We start from the raw sequence: 13,953 nt of genomic DNA, 5'->3' as shown, positions 1-13,953 counted from the left end.
CAAGTTCGAAAACATACAACAACAAGCGAATTGGCATGCCTGTTTTCGCGCATACCGGTGTAAATTTTAACGATTATCGCTTGACACAGAGTAAACCGGAAATGTAGTTTACAGTTAAAAACATAGAAGGTATTCAGAAACATATTCGTTAGTTTTTCAATGAAAGTTGGCGTGAATTTTGAAAAATTAACAATTTATTTTTAAAGCTTTCATTCAATGCGAAAACATATTTTAGAAGTAGAAAATATTTATAATTTATGCTCGTGTTCGAAACAGTTTTTTTTAATTTCTTGTTCAAAGATTTTTTATTTTATTTTAAAAGTGCGCCAATAACTTTTATCAGTCATAGGTCAGTTAAAGAAATATTCGAAATTTCTTTCGAAGTTTCGAAAAACAACCTTCTCTTATAACGGCCCTCAGTGTCGGATATTTTTCGCATGCGAGTATTTGCTCTCTTTCAAATTCACCACATAGTTTTGAAATAACGCACCACACATGACCAAAGAGAAATAATCCTTAAAACTTACCATATCCAAATTTCCCAAATTAAGGAACGATTTTCACTTTAGAAAAAAAGTGGAAAATTATAACATAAAGATATTCAAATAAATATTATCGTAGAATAACTGTCTCTAATCCTTCAAGGCTTTCAGCATTTTGATTGATAACACATCACAACATTAACCTATATTTAGCATTAGAGCTTAGGGGTTCGAAGGTGCCTTTGTACATTTCTTTAAAAAAAATATTGTTTTTTTTTTTTAGTTCTAAAGGACCATTTTTGTGTAAGGTGTCCACGAAACTCTCCTGCTTTCTTTGGACTTTTGATAACTTAAACAAATCTCTAAACGAATATTCCAATGCTGATCAGATACATTCATTGTGTCCTTAATTGATGGAAATTCCGAGAATTCCGTTATATTCACATAAAACGAAGCTCGTTGTTTGGGTACCACATGAATTGTCTATGAAAAATTTAAGGGACCGAATTAACATCTGCGATTCTTTGCTGAAACGAAGTGAAATCGAAACATTTCTGAAACAAATGGTAGCAGGAGACGAAAAGAGGATCAAATACGACAATAATGTGCGAAAAAGATCATGGTCCAAATGCTCAAGAAGCTCAACAAATGGTCTCAAAGCCAGGATTGACGCCTCGAAAGGTTATGCTGAGTGTTTGGTGGGATTGGAAAGGAATCATCCACTATGAGCTGCTTCAGCCTGGTCACACCATTGATTCTGCATTAATGGAAACAACTATTGAAATTGAAGCAAGCAATTGAAAAAACGGCTAGAACTGATCAACGGAAAGGGCTTCGTCTTCCAAGGCAACGCTAGACCACACACACATTTTTGATGACTCGGCAAAAACTGGGAGAGCTTGGCTGGGAAGTTTTGATGCATAGAATAATGTCTCGAGGGGAAAAATGGCAAAAAGTGGGTGATTAAAATGGTACATATTTAGTTCATTAAAGTTTATTATAAATGTAAAAACATAAGTTGAAGTTTGATTAGAAATACGAAGGTATTTTTTCGACCCAAATATATACTTATACCCGCAGTACTAGAACTTAGTGATTGTTAAAATCTTAACAAACTCTAAACAAACCGAGCGCTAAAATAACCTGATTGATATAAATAATTGCAATACAGCATAAAGTGTGCATTAATTTACTTCTACACATACACATAAGTAAACACTTGTATTTTCATACTCACCCCCCCCCCAAACAAACATTTATTAGCAGTGCAAGACTTGCCGTTACTTTGCGCTTTTTCTTTTTCTCGCGATTGCACTGCAAGTGAAAGTTTTTAATTGAGGCAATTTGTTTGAGGCGATAAATGTGCCAGTTACTTATTCCCCACCCTAATAGGGTTTCTTGTTAAGTACACCAACAAAGTACAACAGAACACGACGAAGTTTAGAATTTTCTCGCACAAGCAAGTTTTGCGAGTAGTTTATTAGTATTCTTTCACTTTGCTACCTGAAGAAGTCTTCGCCGCCATTTTTGCTGATACTTTCCTCCCATATCATTTGTTACATTCAGTTTCTGTCCTTTTTTTTGCCAACTATTTACCTACTTAAGTTTTCTTAAGTTGCAAGTTGAATGCGTACATGTCACACACACACACACATACCTGGAAGTATATACCTGTTCGACATGGCATGTTATATTCTAAGAACATCTTCATCGTGAACTTATTATTAAATGTGCTGAGACAGAGAGAGCTGAAAAGAGACAGCAGTTCCTCGAACTCCTGCAGTATTAGAGGAAGAGGCTGGGTTGTAATCAGAGAGAGAGGTAAAGTCATTGAATCCAACAGTCGTTTAAAAATTACAAATTCTATTGAATTTCTCTTAATACTTTTCTGCATTTTGGAAATACAAAGAAACTAAAATACAAGTTTCGCCTGTAACATTGAAAATAAAAATCCAAACAAGTTGAAACACAATTTTAATACCGAGTACGTTTTATAGAAGAATTGTCCGCTGATTTCGGGGTTTCTCCTCTTTCATAAAAGAAGTAATCTCTCCACTTTTCTTTGAATTGTCCACGTGATCCTAGATGTTAGCTTCAATTTATAAAGAATCAAAACCTGTGTATAGGACTCTTGTCCTTAAGCCATTAGCGAAGCTATACGTTCTTTCAACTGAAACAATGACATCCATTAACTTATTTATTATCAAACAAACAGCTGCTGATAATTCTGAGATCAAACCAGATTCAACAGTAAAAAAGGTGGGTTAAAGCCCTAGAAATAAATCCTTCAGTAATATTATCAAAACTGCCCTCTACGTCAGACACAGCAGATGTTTGATTGAAGTCAATTGGCAACTCTGAAATGGACGTCAAATGACAGCTGTCAAATATATGTCAAATAGATGTCAGATATCAACTAGCTGCCATACGGATGATACACGAGCGACAGTTGACAGCTGTCAGATAGCTATTGTCAAATGTACGTAAGATTGCAGCAGTCAGATGTACGTCAGATGCTATATTGTGGCCAGATGACAACTACCAAATGGATGTCAAAGGTCAGCTATTAAAAGGATGACAGATTAAAGTCATATAAATTGATGTCGGATGGTAACGGTGAAAGAGATGTCACAAGAGAAATTTCAATTAGATTGACAGCTGTCAAATGGATGTCAGATTGAAGTCAGCTGGTCTTTCTCAAATAAACCTCAAATGACAGCCCTCAACGGAAGTAAAATTGACGTCAGATGTCAGCTGTCTATCGTATGTAAGATTGACACAAAACGACAGCTGTCAGGGACTGTATTGACAGCTGTCAGGTTGACATTAGACAGATATTATCAAATATATGGAAGATGGTAGTTGTCAAATACAGGTCGGATGCCAAATATATATCAAATTCGCCGACAAATGGTTAAAGGCAAATGAATATCAGATTAAAGTCAGATGACAACTATCAAACGAATGTCAAATTGGCCTTAAAGGGCAGCTGCCGAATTAGTATTGTATGGGAACTATGAAAGAAATGTCAGACGAAAACTATCAAATGAGTCGACAGCTGCCAAATGGATGTCAGATGATCGAAGGTTGTCAGCTACCACTCGGATGACAATTGGATACTAAATTTATAACAGATGTCAGCTCTCAGACGCTTGTCAGAAAGTAATTGTCAAATGGTTGCCATATTACAAACGCACATGTCATCAATTTTACATGGAGAGTTATAGACAAATATAAAAGGAACAAGATTGGTATGAATATACTCGTATAATATGTACAATTGGAAAGATAGTAACTCACTTGGTGATATACCTTAACTCTAGAATTATCAGTCGCGTGGCGATGTTACACTGAAAAGACTCAGGTGGAAATTAATTGATAAGTAAATCAACATCCTATTTATTTACACAAATGTAATAATTTCGAGCTGCTGGTTTTTTATGAGTACCCCTCACCCTAATCATAGCAATAAATTAAACAATTGCTCAAAAGCGCTTTGATTGTTGCCACCAAATCCTATTCCATTTTCCATTATTCAAAGTAAAGGTCGTCGTGAAGACATAAATCATAAAAAGACATAATAGCTTTCTGCAGCACAAACGAAAAATACACAAATCCATTATGCTTCAGCACCTGACAATCGCGCTGGCGTTTTACGGGGATAGGGGGAGGGGGCGGCTCCCCACCGTTTGAGGTTGCTTTAAATTTGCGAGTCACTGCACAACTTCATTTATATTTGTTCGCCAACAGCTAAATACATATATAAGAAAATAAACATTAATATGTACGTGTGAAAGTGCTCAAGTGTGTGTATGTGTGTGTGCAAGGTCCATGAAAATTAATGACCGAGTCATTGAAACGAATTACCAACAAAAAACCAAAATGTGAACTGCAAATTTACTCATCAACGCATTTCTATTGCTTGATTATTGTAGGCGATGGTTATACAATTTTTTTTGTTGTTGTTCGTTATGGGTTTTTATGACTAAATATCATTATGCGTTTCGCTTTAGTTCACCTTCCTGGTTCGTTCTTGCTTTGAGGGGTGTGCCTTCGCGAAGTTATTATTTGATATTTTGAGCCTTTGAACCAGAGGGTAATAAGCACACTGAGAAGCTAAGCACTAGATGGTTTCTCTGCAACCGCGTCCACTTATTATGCTGTCGCTTACTACCCACACACACACACATATACACTCACAAATGCTCACTTTGGTAGCATACACTTAATAATCGTAAAATAAAAGAGTCAACTATCTGTCCCTCATCAAAAAGGAGAATCTCAGATGACGGCGATACTTGCATGCCCGCACTCACCCACTCCCACACACACACGTATGTGTATTTGGATCGGTTAACCCACATCAGTGGGTTCGGTAGATTGGCTCCTCACCCCTGTGCTTGTTAGGAAAATCGGTGAAGCAAAAACACAAAAAACCGCTGACAGCCGAGCAGACAATTGCCTTTTGAGCTAAGAAGAAGCGAGCCAAACACACATTTCCACTCTCACATACACACTCACATGCACTAGCAATCGACAATCAGTAACCAGCAGTCAGCACGCGTAATTTGACAGTGTTTTGCACTTCCATCATCCCCTCCCTGCGCAGCCTGAGTGACACTTGGCACGGCCGAGAGGCCAATGAAATCACGGTGGCAATCACAAATCGGCACAACTACAAACAACAACAAGAGGCGCGAAGTGGAGTGCGGAAACAAGGCATTGCGTCGACGGCGAAGAAGCGTTTGAAGCAATTTCCACCAACACGTAATGCCGACGAAACAATTGTGGACGTACAACAATGCACAACAAACACACACACACATGCAGGCGCACGCATACAAGCACTCCCAAATCCGATGGATAATAAAATGGCACATGCGTGTGTGTTGGTCATCCCAGCGCTGATGTGCTGCTGGTCATGCATAACCAAGCTCATTTTTATGTCCTCAGACACACACAAATAGCGATTCTTAATTCCTTCAAGGCTTCATCCTTATATGCACGTCCTGTTAGTTTTTGTTTTTATTGTTTTTATTACGCTGTGCTCCTTCAAGTGCTTATCACCGGCACTTTTGGCTTTGCTGCCAGCGATTATTTGCTACGATTTCTCACGCACACACCGGCAACACATCGCCAAATGCTAGAACCGCCCCGCCTTTGGGAAGAATCTTGTATGTCAGCGCAGAACCTCATAATTGAATTAAAGTGTACAGCGGAAGGAACAAATATTTCCATACAAAAATTTTGTTTGGAATAATAGTGGTGCAACGGTACATTTTAAAAGTATAGTCTTGCGACTTCTATTCATAAGGCTGATATCTCAAAGTCAAAATCTCTTGTTCAAATTATATTTCCCTATAGATGCAATATTTCTCTTTAGGAGACTTGCAGGGCACGCATCGGATAAACTCAATTATTCCAGACGTATTTTGTATATATGAGGATGGAAAAAAATCAAAATTGAGCGTCGGAAAGGCACTGGATCCCAGATTGTAATAGAGTGGAACACATTGTACCGGCACGCTTACTGAAGTCCAGACGCTGAACCCAATTTTCGGTTTTCACGTCCGATATTCGTATGAAGTTTATCAATCGTCGCTGGCTTGTTGGCATAGATCATAGACTTAACGTAGCCCCACGGGAAATTGTCTAACGGCATCAAATCGCAAAACCAAGGCGGCCAATTGACGGGCCATTTCGTGAGATAACACGTTCACTAAACTTGGTTTCCAATAAATCGATTGTGGCATTCGCTGAGTGGCTTGTGACGCCTGTTGGAACCACATATTGTCCAAGTCCATTTCATCCAATTTGGGACAAAAATATTCGGTTATCATTGAGCGGTAGCGATTCCCATTCACAGTTACGTGCTGGACTTGATCACCGTGCAAGGACGCCGCCGGCCCATATACCGCACCAAACCGTAATTTTTTTTTGGTATATAATGGTGACGGATCGAGTACGTGTGGATTGATGCCCGACCAATAACGCCTATTTCGTTTATTGACGAAGCCAGTTAGCCATAAATGACCCTCATCACTAAAGATGATTTTTCGATGAAAATCCAGATCATTTTCAAGTTGTTGTTCAGCCCAATTCACGAACTTACGACGATTCTGGTGATCAAGCGGCTGCAGTTTGATCTTGTGAGGATGTAGGCCAAGATCTTTTTGCAAAATTCGCCACAGCGACATCACACAAATGCTCAACGCTTCAGAAAGACGTGTAAGAGACTGATTTGAGTCCTCCTCAATTGATGCGCTAGCGGCAGTAATATTCTCGACACTACGGTCACTTTTTTGTCTCACTGGCACGCGAATATTTTGTACTGTGCGTGTGAATTCAAATTTTTCCACAAATTTGAAATTGAGGCACTGACTCCGAATTTCGGCAGTAATTTTTAATAATTTCAACTCGCTTTTGGATTGAAAATAGTGGGAAAAAAGGTGGCGTCGTTTATAGTTCCTAACAGTCTACTTTTGTAGCGTCCCTTTGAAAAGACCCGATACTTATTTGTAAATCCCAGAAACTCGACAATTTTTGGCTTGTCCCAATAAGAGAGCTTAGTAAAAACAATAATTTTGTGAGCAATGGCGGCGGTAGCTTATCTTATGGCAGCTCCTACCAAGTTGATAAGGTCAAAGCTGAGTACCTACACAAAAACAAAGTCACTATCTGCGATGGAGGTCGTACCGTCTGTTCACATGCTAATTACGGCTACAGTCCTGCGGCTCCAGTTATAAACGGGTATGTGTTAATGGCAGGTCTGTTGGCCGATGTAGCAGCCCTACTAGCGTACTACTTGTAGGAAACCTGGGCCAGTTACATATTTTTCTGTCAATATTGGATTATTAAAACTAATATTTCAGTGAAGAAGAAAAACCGAAAACTACGTTGTCAACCATGTGTAGCATGAAACAGGCGACCCGAACTGGATATGGGAATGATCAGACACTAGCTGATACCGGCAAAATTCAAACATTTAGTTCTGCGCCTCAGGTAGATAAAGCTACATATATACATATATAAAGATGGCATGATCAGAAGTGGCTTTCGCTGTCTCTCAACTAAAAGTGCTGTATGATACCCCCGAACCTAATACACACCTCGTCGAAGTGATTTAATTTTAATTTTATTACACACATTAAATAAATAAATAAATACAATAATTTATTAAACTAATATTTAGAAAGAGACTCAACCCAACACAGCGAGTGCTCATTGCTTTATCAGCACACAATTTATTGAATCACCCGGTCCTGTTTGTGTAGTTGTGATTGTTCTACTCCTGGTATCGTCTCCAGCCCTAATGTCTTCGTCATCACCATAGTCGATGCCAGCGTTGGTAACAGATGGCGAGGAAGCCTCGCTCCTCACCGGATTTGAATTATCATAATCTGAATAATCGGCCGATGTAATTGCGTCGTCATCATTTTGTCTTCCCTCCGAGTCCTCATCATCATCACCGTCGTCGATCTCATTCAAGCTGCGACTTTTGAAGCAGACTTCTTCAGTTTCCCCAGTTACGTTCTGTCCATTTGCTGCCAAGAGATTAGCAGCCAAGTCCACCAGCAATGAACCACCGATGCCCTTAGCCAATCCAACGGCAAAACCGGACACCGCTGCTATACCCTGCGTCACCACGCGCCCCTCGGGCACTGCATCCTCGCGGCCTGCCTCACGCAGCAAGCGATACACCTCACCGGCCGGCAGGGGAACTAAGGTTACACGTTTGCCTGCAAATAAAAACCGAAATTAGTCACTGGATATGAAGGAAGGTATATCAAAGCACATTAAACCACAATTTTTCAATTAAAATCCTTGAAATATTATTATTTCGACCAGATATTTAGAAATCAGTACATCTGAAAGCGATGTTTGTGGAAAAGATTGCCACTTGTTTGAAAAGTGTTACTGAATTGAAAAAAAAGAAATACAAAATTTTTAAATTCGGACCAATAAATGGAATTTTAATAATATTTGACAAATAAATATGGACAACTTTCTGGTGAAAACGATCATTTCAGAATAGAACTTCTAATTCGTATCACTTTCGTTTTCTCACTTGAGAATTTATATCTCGCTTGACTTTAGAGGTTAAAAATTATTGAAATTTATCCTTTGAAAATTTAAACCCTCGAACTACTCCAAAAACAATTCTACAGTTACTCTAATGATCACATTCTCCCAAAAGCTCACCTTCTGCCGGCAAAGTTATGCTGATTAACGCAAGCGCGAACACCGAAATCACAAAATCAAGCCGCATAATTCCACTTGCAAATTTATGTCTGTCTCAAATATATTTCTACAATATCTTGTTGCTAATTTCGCTCCGTTGACCGTTTCGCGCGCGTGGAATTTCGCAACTAAATCTTCTGCGCAAAAGTTTTGCTCTTTGACTAAACCACCGCGCAGCCGTTGCACATCTTTTATTGACAACTATCATAATGAGCGGCACGAACGCTTTCGCATAGATATGAAAAATTAATTTCACCCAACGATAGCGAAAGTATTTTTCCACTAAATCGCGGTGTTACGTAAATTCTTAAAATGCGAATTTCGAATATTGCATATACCCTACACTTGGCAATAGTGAGTCCAAAGAATCAGAGGACTTTACACTGGATCTTTTTGGAGATACAGTAGTTTCGACTATCAGCCTAAAAATATAAATAAATAAAATATTCTGAGCAAAGGTCTATCACCAGTCATAAAGTACCTATCCATATTGAACCCATTTGATGGGGATCCATACAGGCATCCTTTTTAATAGAATTGTGGTTTGAAAGGTCTTTTTCTTTGCTGTCGAAATATTTGTTCGAATTTAAGTAACTCGTTTTCGACAGCAACTCTTATAATCTCTGGCAAGCACTTAATCTATATGGAGTCCAATTGCGTTTAGGGTTTTTTTACTTTCTGAAACATTTCAATGGCCATGCTACCTCGCCCCTTTTGGATGGATTAAAAGGGATAACATTGAACGAAAGACTACTCGCCTTCAACCGAAATGTAGCGCATTAAAGCAGTCAACATTGCCGCTAAAAATATTTCTGCAAATGCTGAGCTTCTGCTATCACCACCCAAACAGTTAGTTACCTACTTTTGCCAAACTCTTTTATTACACAACACACGCGACTAAGCTAAAATTAAACGAAAACAAGTTACGAGGTTACTTAAACATTTTCTTCACTCATTTTATTCATTCTTCTTAATAACAATGCAATTAATGGAGCCCTCCGGCGATGTGGATGTTGTGAATGTCGAAATTGTGGCATCGTCATTCCGATTCATTGTTGTTGTGGGGTTCGTCGTCACCGTCGCATCGCTTTTGGTCGTCATAGTTGTTACAGCTGGATCCGTAGTGAGCGAAGAGCGCTGCGGTGTGGAATAAATGGCAGAGTCCGTACTATAAGTGGGTGTAGTCGTGCGGGAGCCCAAGCCAGGCAGACTAATTGGTGCATTATCTTCATTTCGAATGCGTTGATTTCCCCGTAGTTCCTCGTCCACGCGTAACTTTTTACGCTTCTTCAACTTCAAAATGCGTCCCACCTCACTGTTACGCACTCGCTTATGCTGTCTATCAGGCTCAGGTCGATTACTGGCCGCTACATAAGAGTCGTAGACCGCTTCAGCCTCGGCTAGACTGCGTGCGCTGCGCGTTTCATAGCAAACCTCTTGCGTAGTTATGCGCGGTTCCGTGCCCACACCGATTATACGACGAGTGATGTCACCGATGAACGTGAGACCCTGTGTGATAATGCGACCCTGCGGTATGTCATTACTACGACCTGTGTTGGCGAGCAGCCGATAGACTTCGCGTGCACTCAATGGACGCAGAACATAGCGGTGCGCTGTGTTAGGAGCAAAGAGCTCTGATTAGAATATTATGAAATATTAATATTTATTGAGTTGGTTTACCTTGAACTGCATTTGGACTCGTTAGCCACACTAACAATGCGAGTAGTAGAATCGTACGAATCTCTTTCATTCCACAAGTCAAAATTATATCATCTACTTTGAGATATTTGCCCTCTGGACCAATGTTTCACCACCTTTTATTTAGCAAATGGGCGCATTTTGCCTCAACATTGCCTTTTTATAGCCATCGTTGTTCACATGACTAAATGAAAGTGTGAGAAATCGGCAATATAATCGGAATATCGTCAAGTTAATGAGTGAGAGGTTGTAAGAAATGCAAAAAAAAACAAAGTAGTTTTTATTTGCGTAAAAATGTTATGTAAGTAAATAAGTAACATCTAGAAGGATTTAAGAAAACTTTGTATAAGAGATCCTTATTTATACATTCGTTTCTTCAATTATCTGGCCTCACAGAGATCTAAGTCATTGGACATATATAATAATTTATATCATAATTTGCCAAGAGCACGAGAGCTCGTATTCATTCAATTTCGCACAAAAAATTTCTCCATGCAAAAAAATACCGCAAAGCTTTCACTATCGAAATTTATTTGAATTTCAAAAGCGCACTAAAAAATAGATGACTAATGGTTTTTATTTAAGTATGTCACAAAACGTTCCGCAAATGTGTTCGAAAGATATTATAAGGACTCCCGCTTTCGACAGAATACATGTAAATAGTTTCACTTTGTTTTATTTTTACAGTTTTTTTCCTAAAGTCCAATCCAACTACAAATAAGTCATTCAATCTTGTGGTCGAAAGTTTTTTTTTTACTTTTTTTGCATTCTACATCATTCCATAAAAGCAAAAGGTGGGTCGAAAACAAGCAGCTTATGAAGCTAATTCAGCTTCGAGGGAGCTGAAAACTTTCCAGACACGCTTGTGTGTTTGGACAAACTGTTGATTCTTGCCACTCTGAGTGAGTTATCTCCAAAATATGCGTTCTAAACGTATCAACCGCTTCTCTCAGTTAATTTTTTCCGTGCGAGAATAAAAGGAAGTCATTTAAAGCCAAGTCAGGACTCTCCAGTCCATGGCTCCTCAAATCGATTTTTGAGAGCTCAAAAATACTGTTATTTCAGACGATGTTTGAGAGTTCGCATTGTCGTGGTGAAGAGTGGTCCGTCTTCGGCGGTTGGTTTTCCAGATTTCTTCAAAGACAACTGGTAACCAACTGGTTGTGCAGCACTCTGAATCTACTTGTTGTTCTATTGGTAAGGTGGCGGCGAGCTCAATTCTTCTAAAAAAAGGCAGACTTCGTGCGCGAATAACGTTTGTTGGATTTGGCTCCTTTTAAAACACCCATACAGTCAACTGCTGTTTACTTTCGGATCATACGCGTGAATCTACGATTCATAACCTTACACAATGTCGTCGTGTTTCAAGGTACCGCTATCGTATTACAAGTATATTAACATTTCTCTCCACGATCGACATGAGCCTTTTTTTGAGCGATAGACAAATTATCTGGGTTCCAACGTGAATAAATGTTTTCTACAATCAAATGTGCATGCAATGTTGAATGTAGTCTGATCTCCCAAACGCCTATAGTTGTCTCAATCACACGGTAGGTCGATGTTGCAATATGACTTTTCGCGAAGAAAAACTAATTTCGGACATCCTGCAAGATATTCTTCTTGAAGTGATCTACGGCTTCGATTGAAATCATCATACCATCGATAAACACTGGTCCTTGATGGAGCCTTATCGCCAAAAGTTGAGTTCATCCATACACTGTTGCTGATAAGCACGTAGGAAGTAGTAAAAAACAATCGCGTGAAAATGTTCCCGATTTAATTCTATTTTTTTGTCGCGAAGAATATTTTAAGTTACTGTAAAGGGTTCGTTTCTCTAAATATTTAGCAATTCACAGCTTCAATTTCTTGTCTCTTGAACTATAATAAAACTTTTGGTTATATATACATGAACTAGTTACTCAGTTATCGAGATATTCATATGAAATTTTGCTCACGTCTTTTTCTCCCTACGAAGGTACTCACTTGTCATTACTGCTGTTATCAGACCACTATTAAGAGATGGTGCACTATAGCTGTCACATAAACTGAATGTTCAAATTCAAATGGTTCTATGGAAAGATTTTTTATTTGACGAGATATCTGCTTGAAATTTGCCATGAGCTATTATCCAAGACAGTGGTGTAATCTTCGACGAAATTGTTCAATTAGCATCACTATAGCATAAAGCTGCCATAGAAAGTGATCGATCCAAATCAAGTTCTTTTAAAGAATCTTTCTTTTATTACTTTCAAATTATTTTTTAAGATTTAATGCTTTCAACTTGTTTTCGTACCACCCTTTACACGCAAATACCAGTAACAAAATGCAGATATCAACAGGCTAAGACACAAAGAAAATCTTACTATATGCTAATATCCACTGGTATGAAAATAAAAACCGTTACCTGTAAGCGAACCAATTGATTGACGCAGAATTGCCAGTCAACGTCGCGTCAGTGCTCATTAATATTAATTTAAACGCGGCGTAGTCCACTTTAAATAGAAATAACACTGCAACAACAAGGCTGGTAATCGGCATCAAAGTCAATCATATTCACGCACGAGCTACTCACAAGCCACCGGCTGCAAGGTAGATCGACGACGAAACAGTTAAGCGAAGCACTCACCACGGGGAGCTGCGAAAGTTTGGCTTCATTCAACTTTTTGACACAAAGCGCGATGAGCTGACTAACTGAGCTGCTGAAGATGGGCGAAAAACTGGTTTCGCTTCGCTAGTTGGCGCGAAGCCATGCGCTCCACTTCATGCTAAGCGCTATCAGCGTACATAGTCTAAATGATTTACAGATTTAATCGGCGTATTGTTTTTGTGCCGCGATTTAGTTCATAAGTGTTATTGTACATACGTATATGCAAGAGTTTCTCATATCTACATGCTTAGTTGTTGTTGGCTTAGACAAATGTTGATTCTGACAAGTAGTTTGGCTTTGTTTTCGGTCACTTGTTTATTGGCATTGATTTATATGTTTTTTGACCTCCTTTTCGGGGGATCATAACTCTTATATGTACATATGTTTGTATAAGCAACAAAGATGCGCCGATAAGCACACTTCCTCAACGAACACAAAAAACTGTCGGAAATGGTTTTGGTTTTTTTACAACTGTTTCGAATTCTGAGCGATTATTTATTTTAGGCACTTGTCAGTATCGATTAATCGACCTTCTTCGAAATCTTCTTCTTCTTTATTAGAGTAGACACAGCTTACGCCGAGTTTACAACAGCACGTCAGTCGTTCTTTCTTTTCACTGTTTAGCACCATTTGAAGATTCCAAGATTCCAATATTCCGCAGAACATTTCTCTCGAAAACTCGTAACGTCGACTCATCAGATTTTGTCATCGTCCATGCCTCTGCTCCTAGTAGCAGGATGGGAATAATGAGTGACTTATGAAGTTTGGTTTTTGATCGTCGAGAGAGGACTTTACTTCTCAATTGCCTACTCAGTCCGAAGTGGCACATATTTCCAAGAGTTATTCTGCGTTCGATTTCGATGCTGATATTCTTATTGGTGTTAA

The 13,953-nt window shown here is 38.9% G+C and overlaps 2 protein-coding genes across 2 annotated transcripts; both read right to left on the bottom strand.

The window, feature by feature from the left end:
* Positions 1-7,703: 7,703 nt before the first annotated feature.
* On the bottom strand, positions 7,704-8,751 carry LOC120770106. The gene is made up of 2 exons (XM_040097275.1): positions 8,685-8,751; positions 7,704-8,221 (listed from the first exon to the last, which is right to left on the bottom strand). Exons 1-2 carry the CDS (start codon positions 8,749-8,751, stop codon positions 7,704-7,706), a joined length of 585 nt encoding a protein of 194 aa, XP_039953209.1.
* Positions 8,752-9,680: 929 nt separating this feature from the next.
* LOC120773028 lies at positions 9,681-10,473 on the bottom strand. Its single transcript, XM_040101958.1, has 2 exons — positions 10,404-10,473; positions 9,681-10,336 (listed from the first exon to the last, which is right to left on the bottom strand). Exons 1-2 carry the CDS (start codon positions 10,471-10,473, stop codon positions 9,681-9,683), a joined length of 726 nt encoding a protein of 241 aa, XP_039957892.1.
* Positions 10,474-13,953: the final 3,480 nt, after the last annotated feature.

This window comes from Bactrocera tryoni, chromosome 3 (assembly GCF_016617805.1).
Source record: "Bactrocera tryoni isolate S06 chromosome 3, CSIRO_BtryS06_freeze2, whole genome shotgun sequence".
In the NCBI taxonomy this organism is placed as follows: Eukaryota; Metazoa; Arthropoda; class Insecta; order Diptera; family Tephritidae; genus Bactrocera; species Bactrocera tryoni.
Note: the sequence above shows the minus strand (reverse complement) of the source record. Positions and strands in the feature narration are given on the sequence as shown.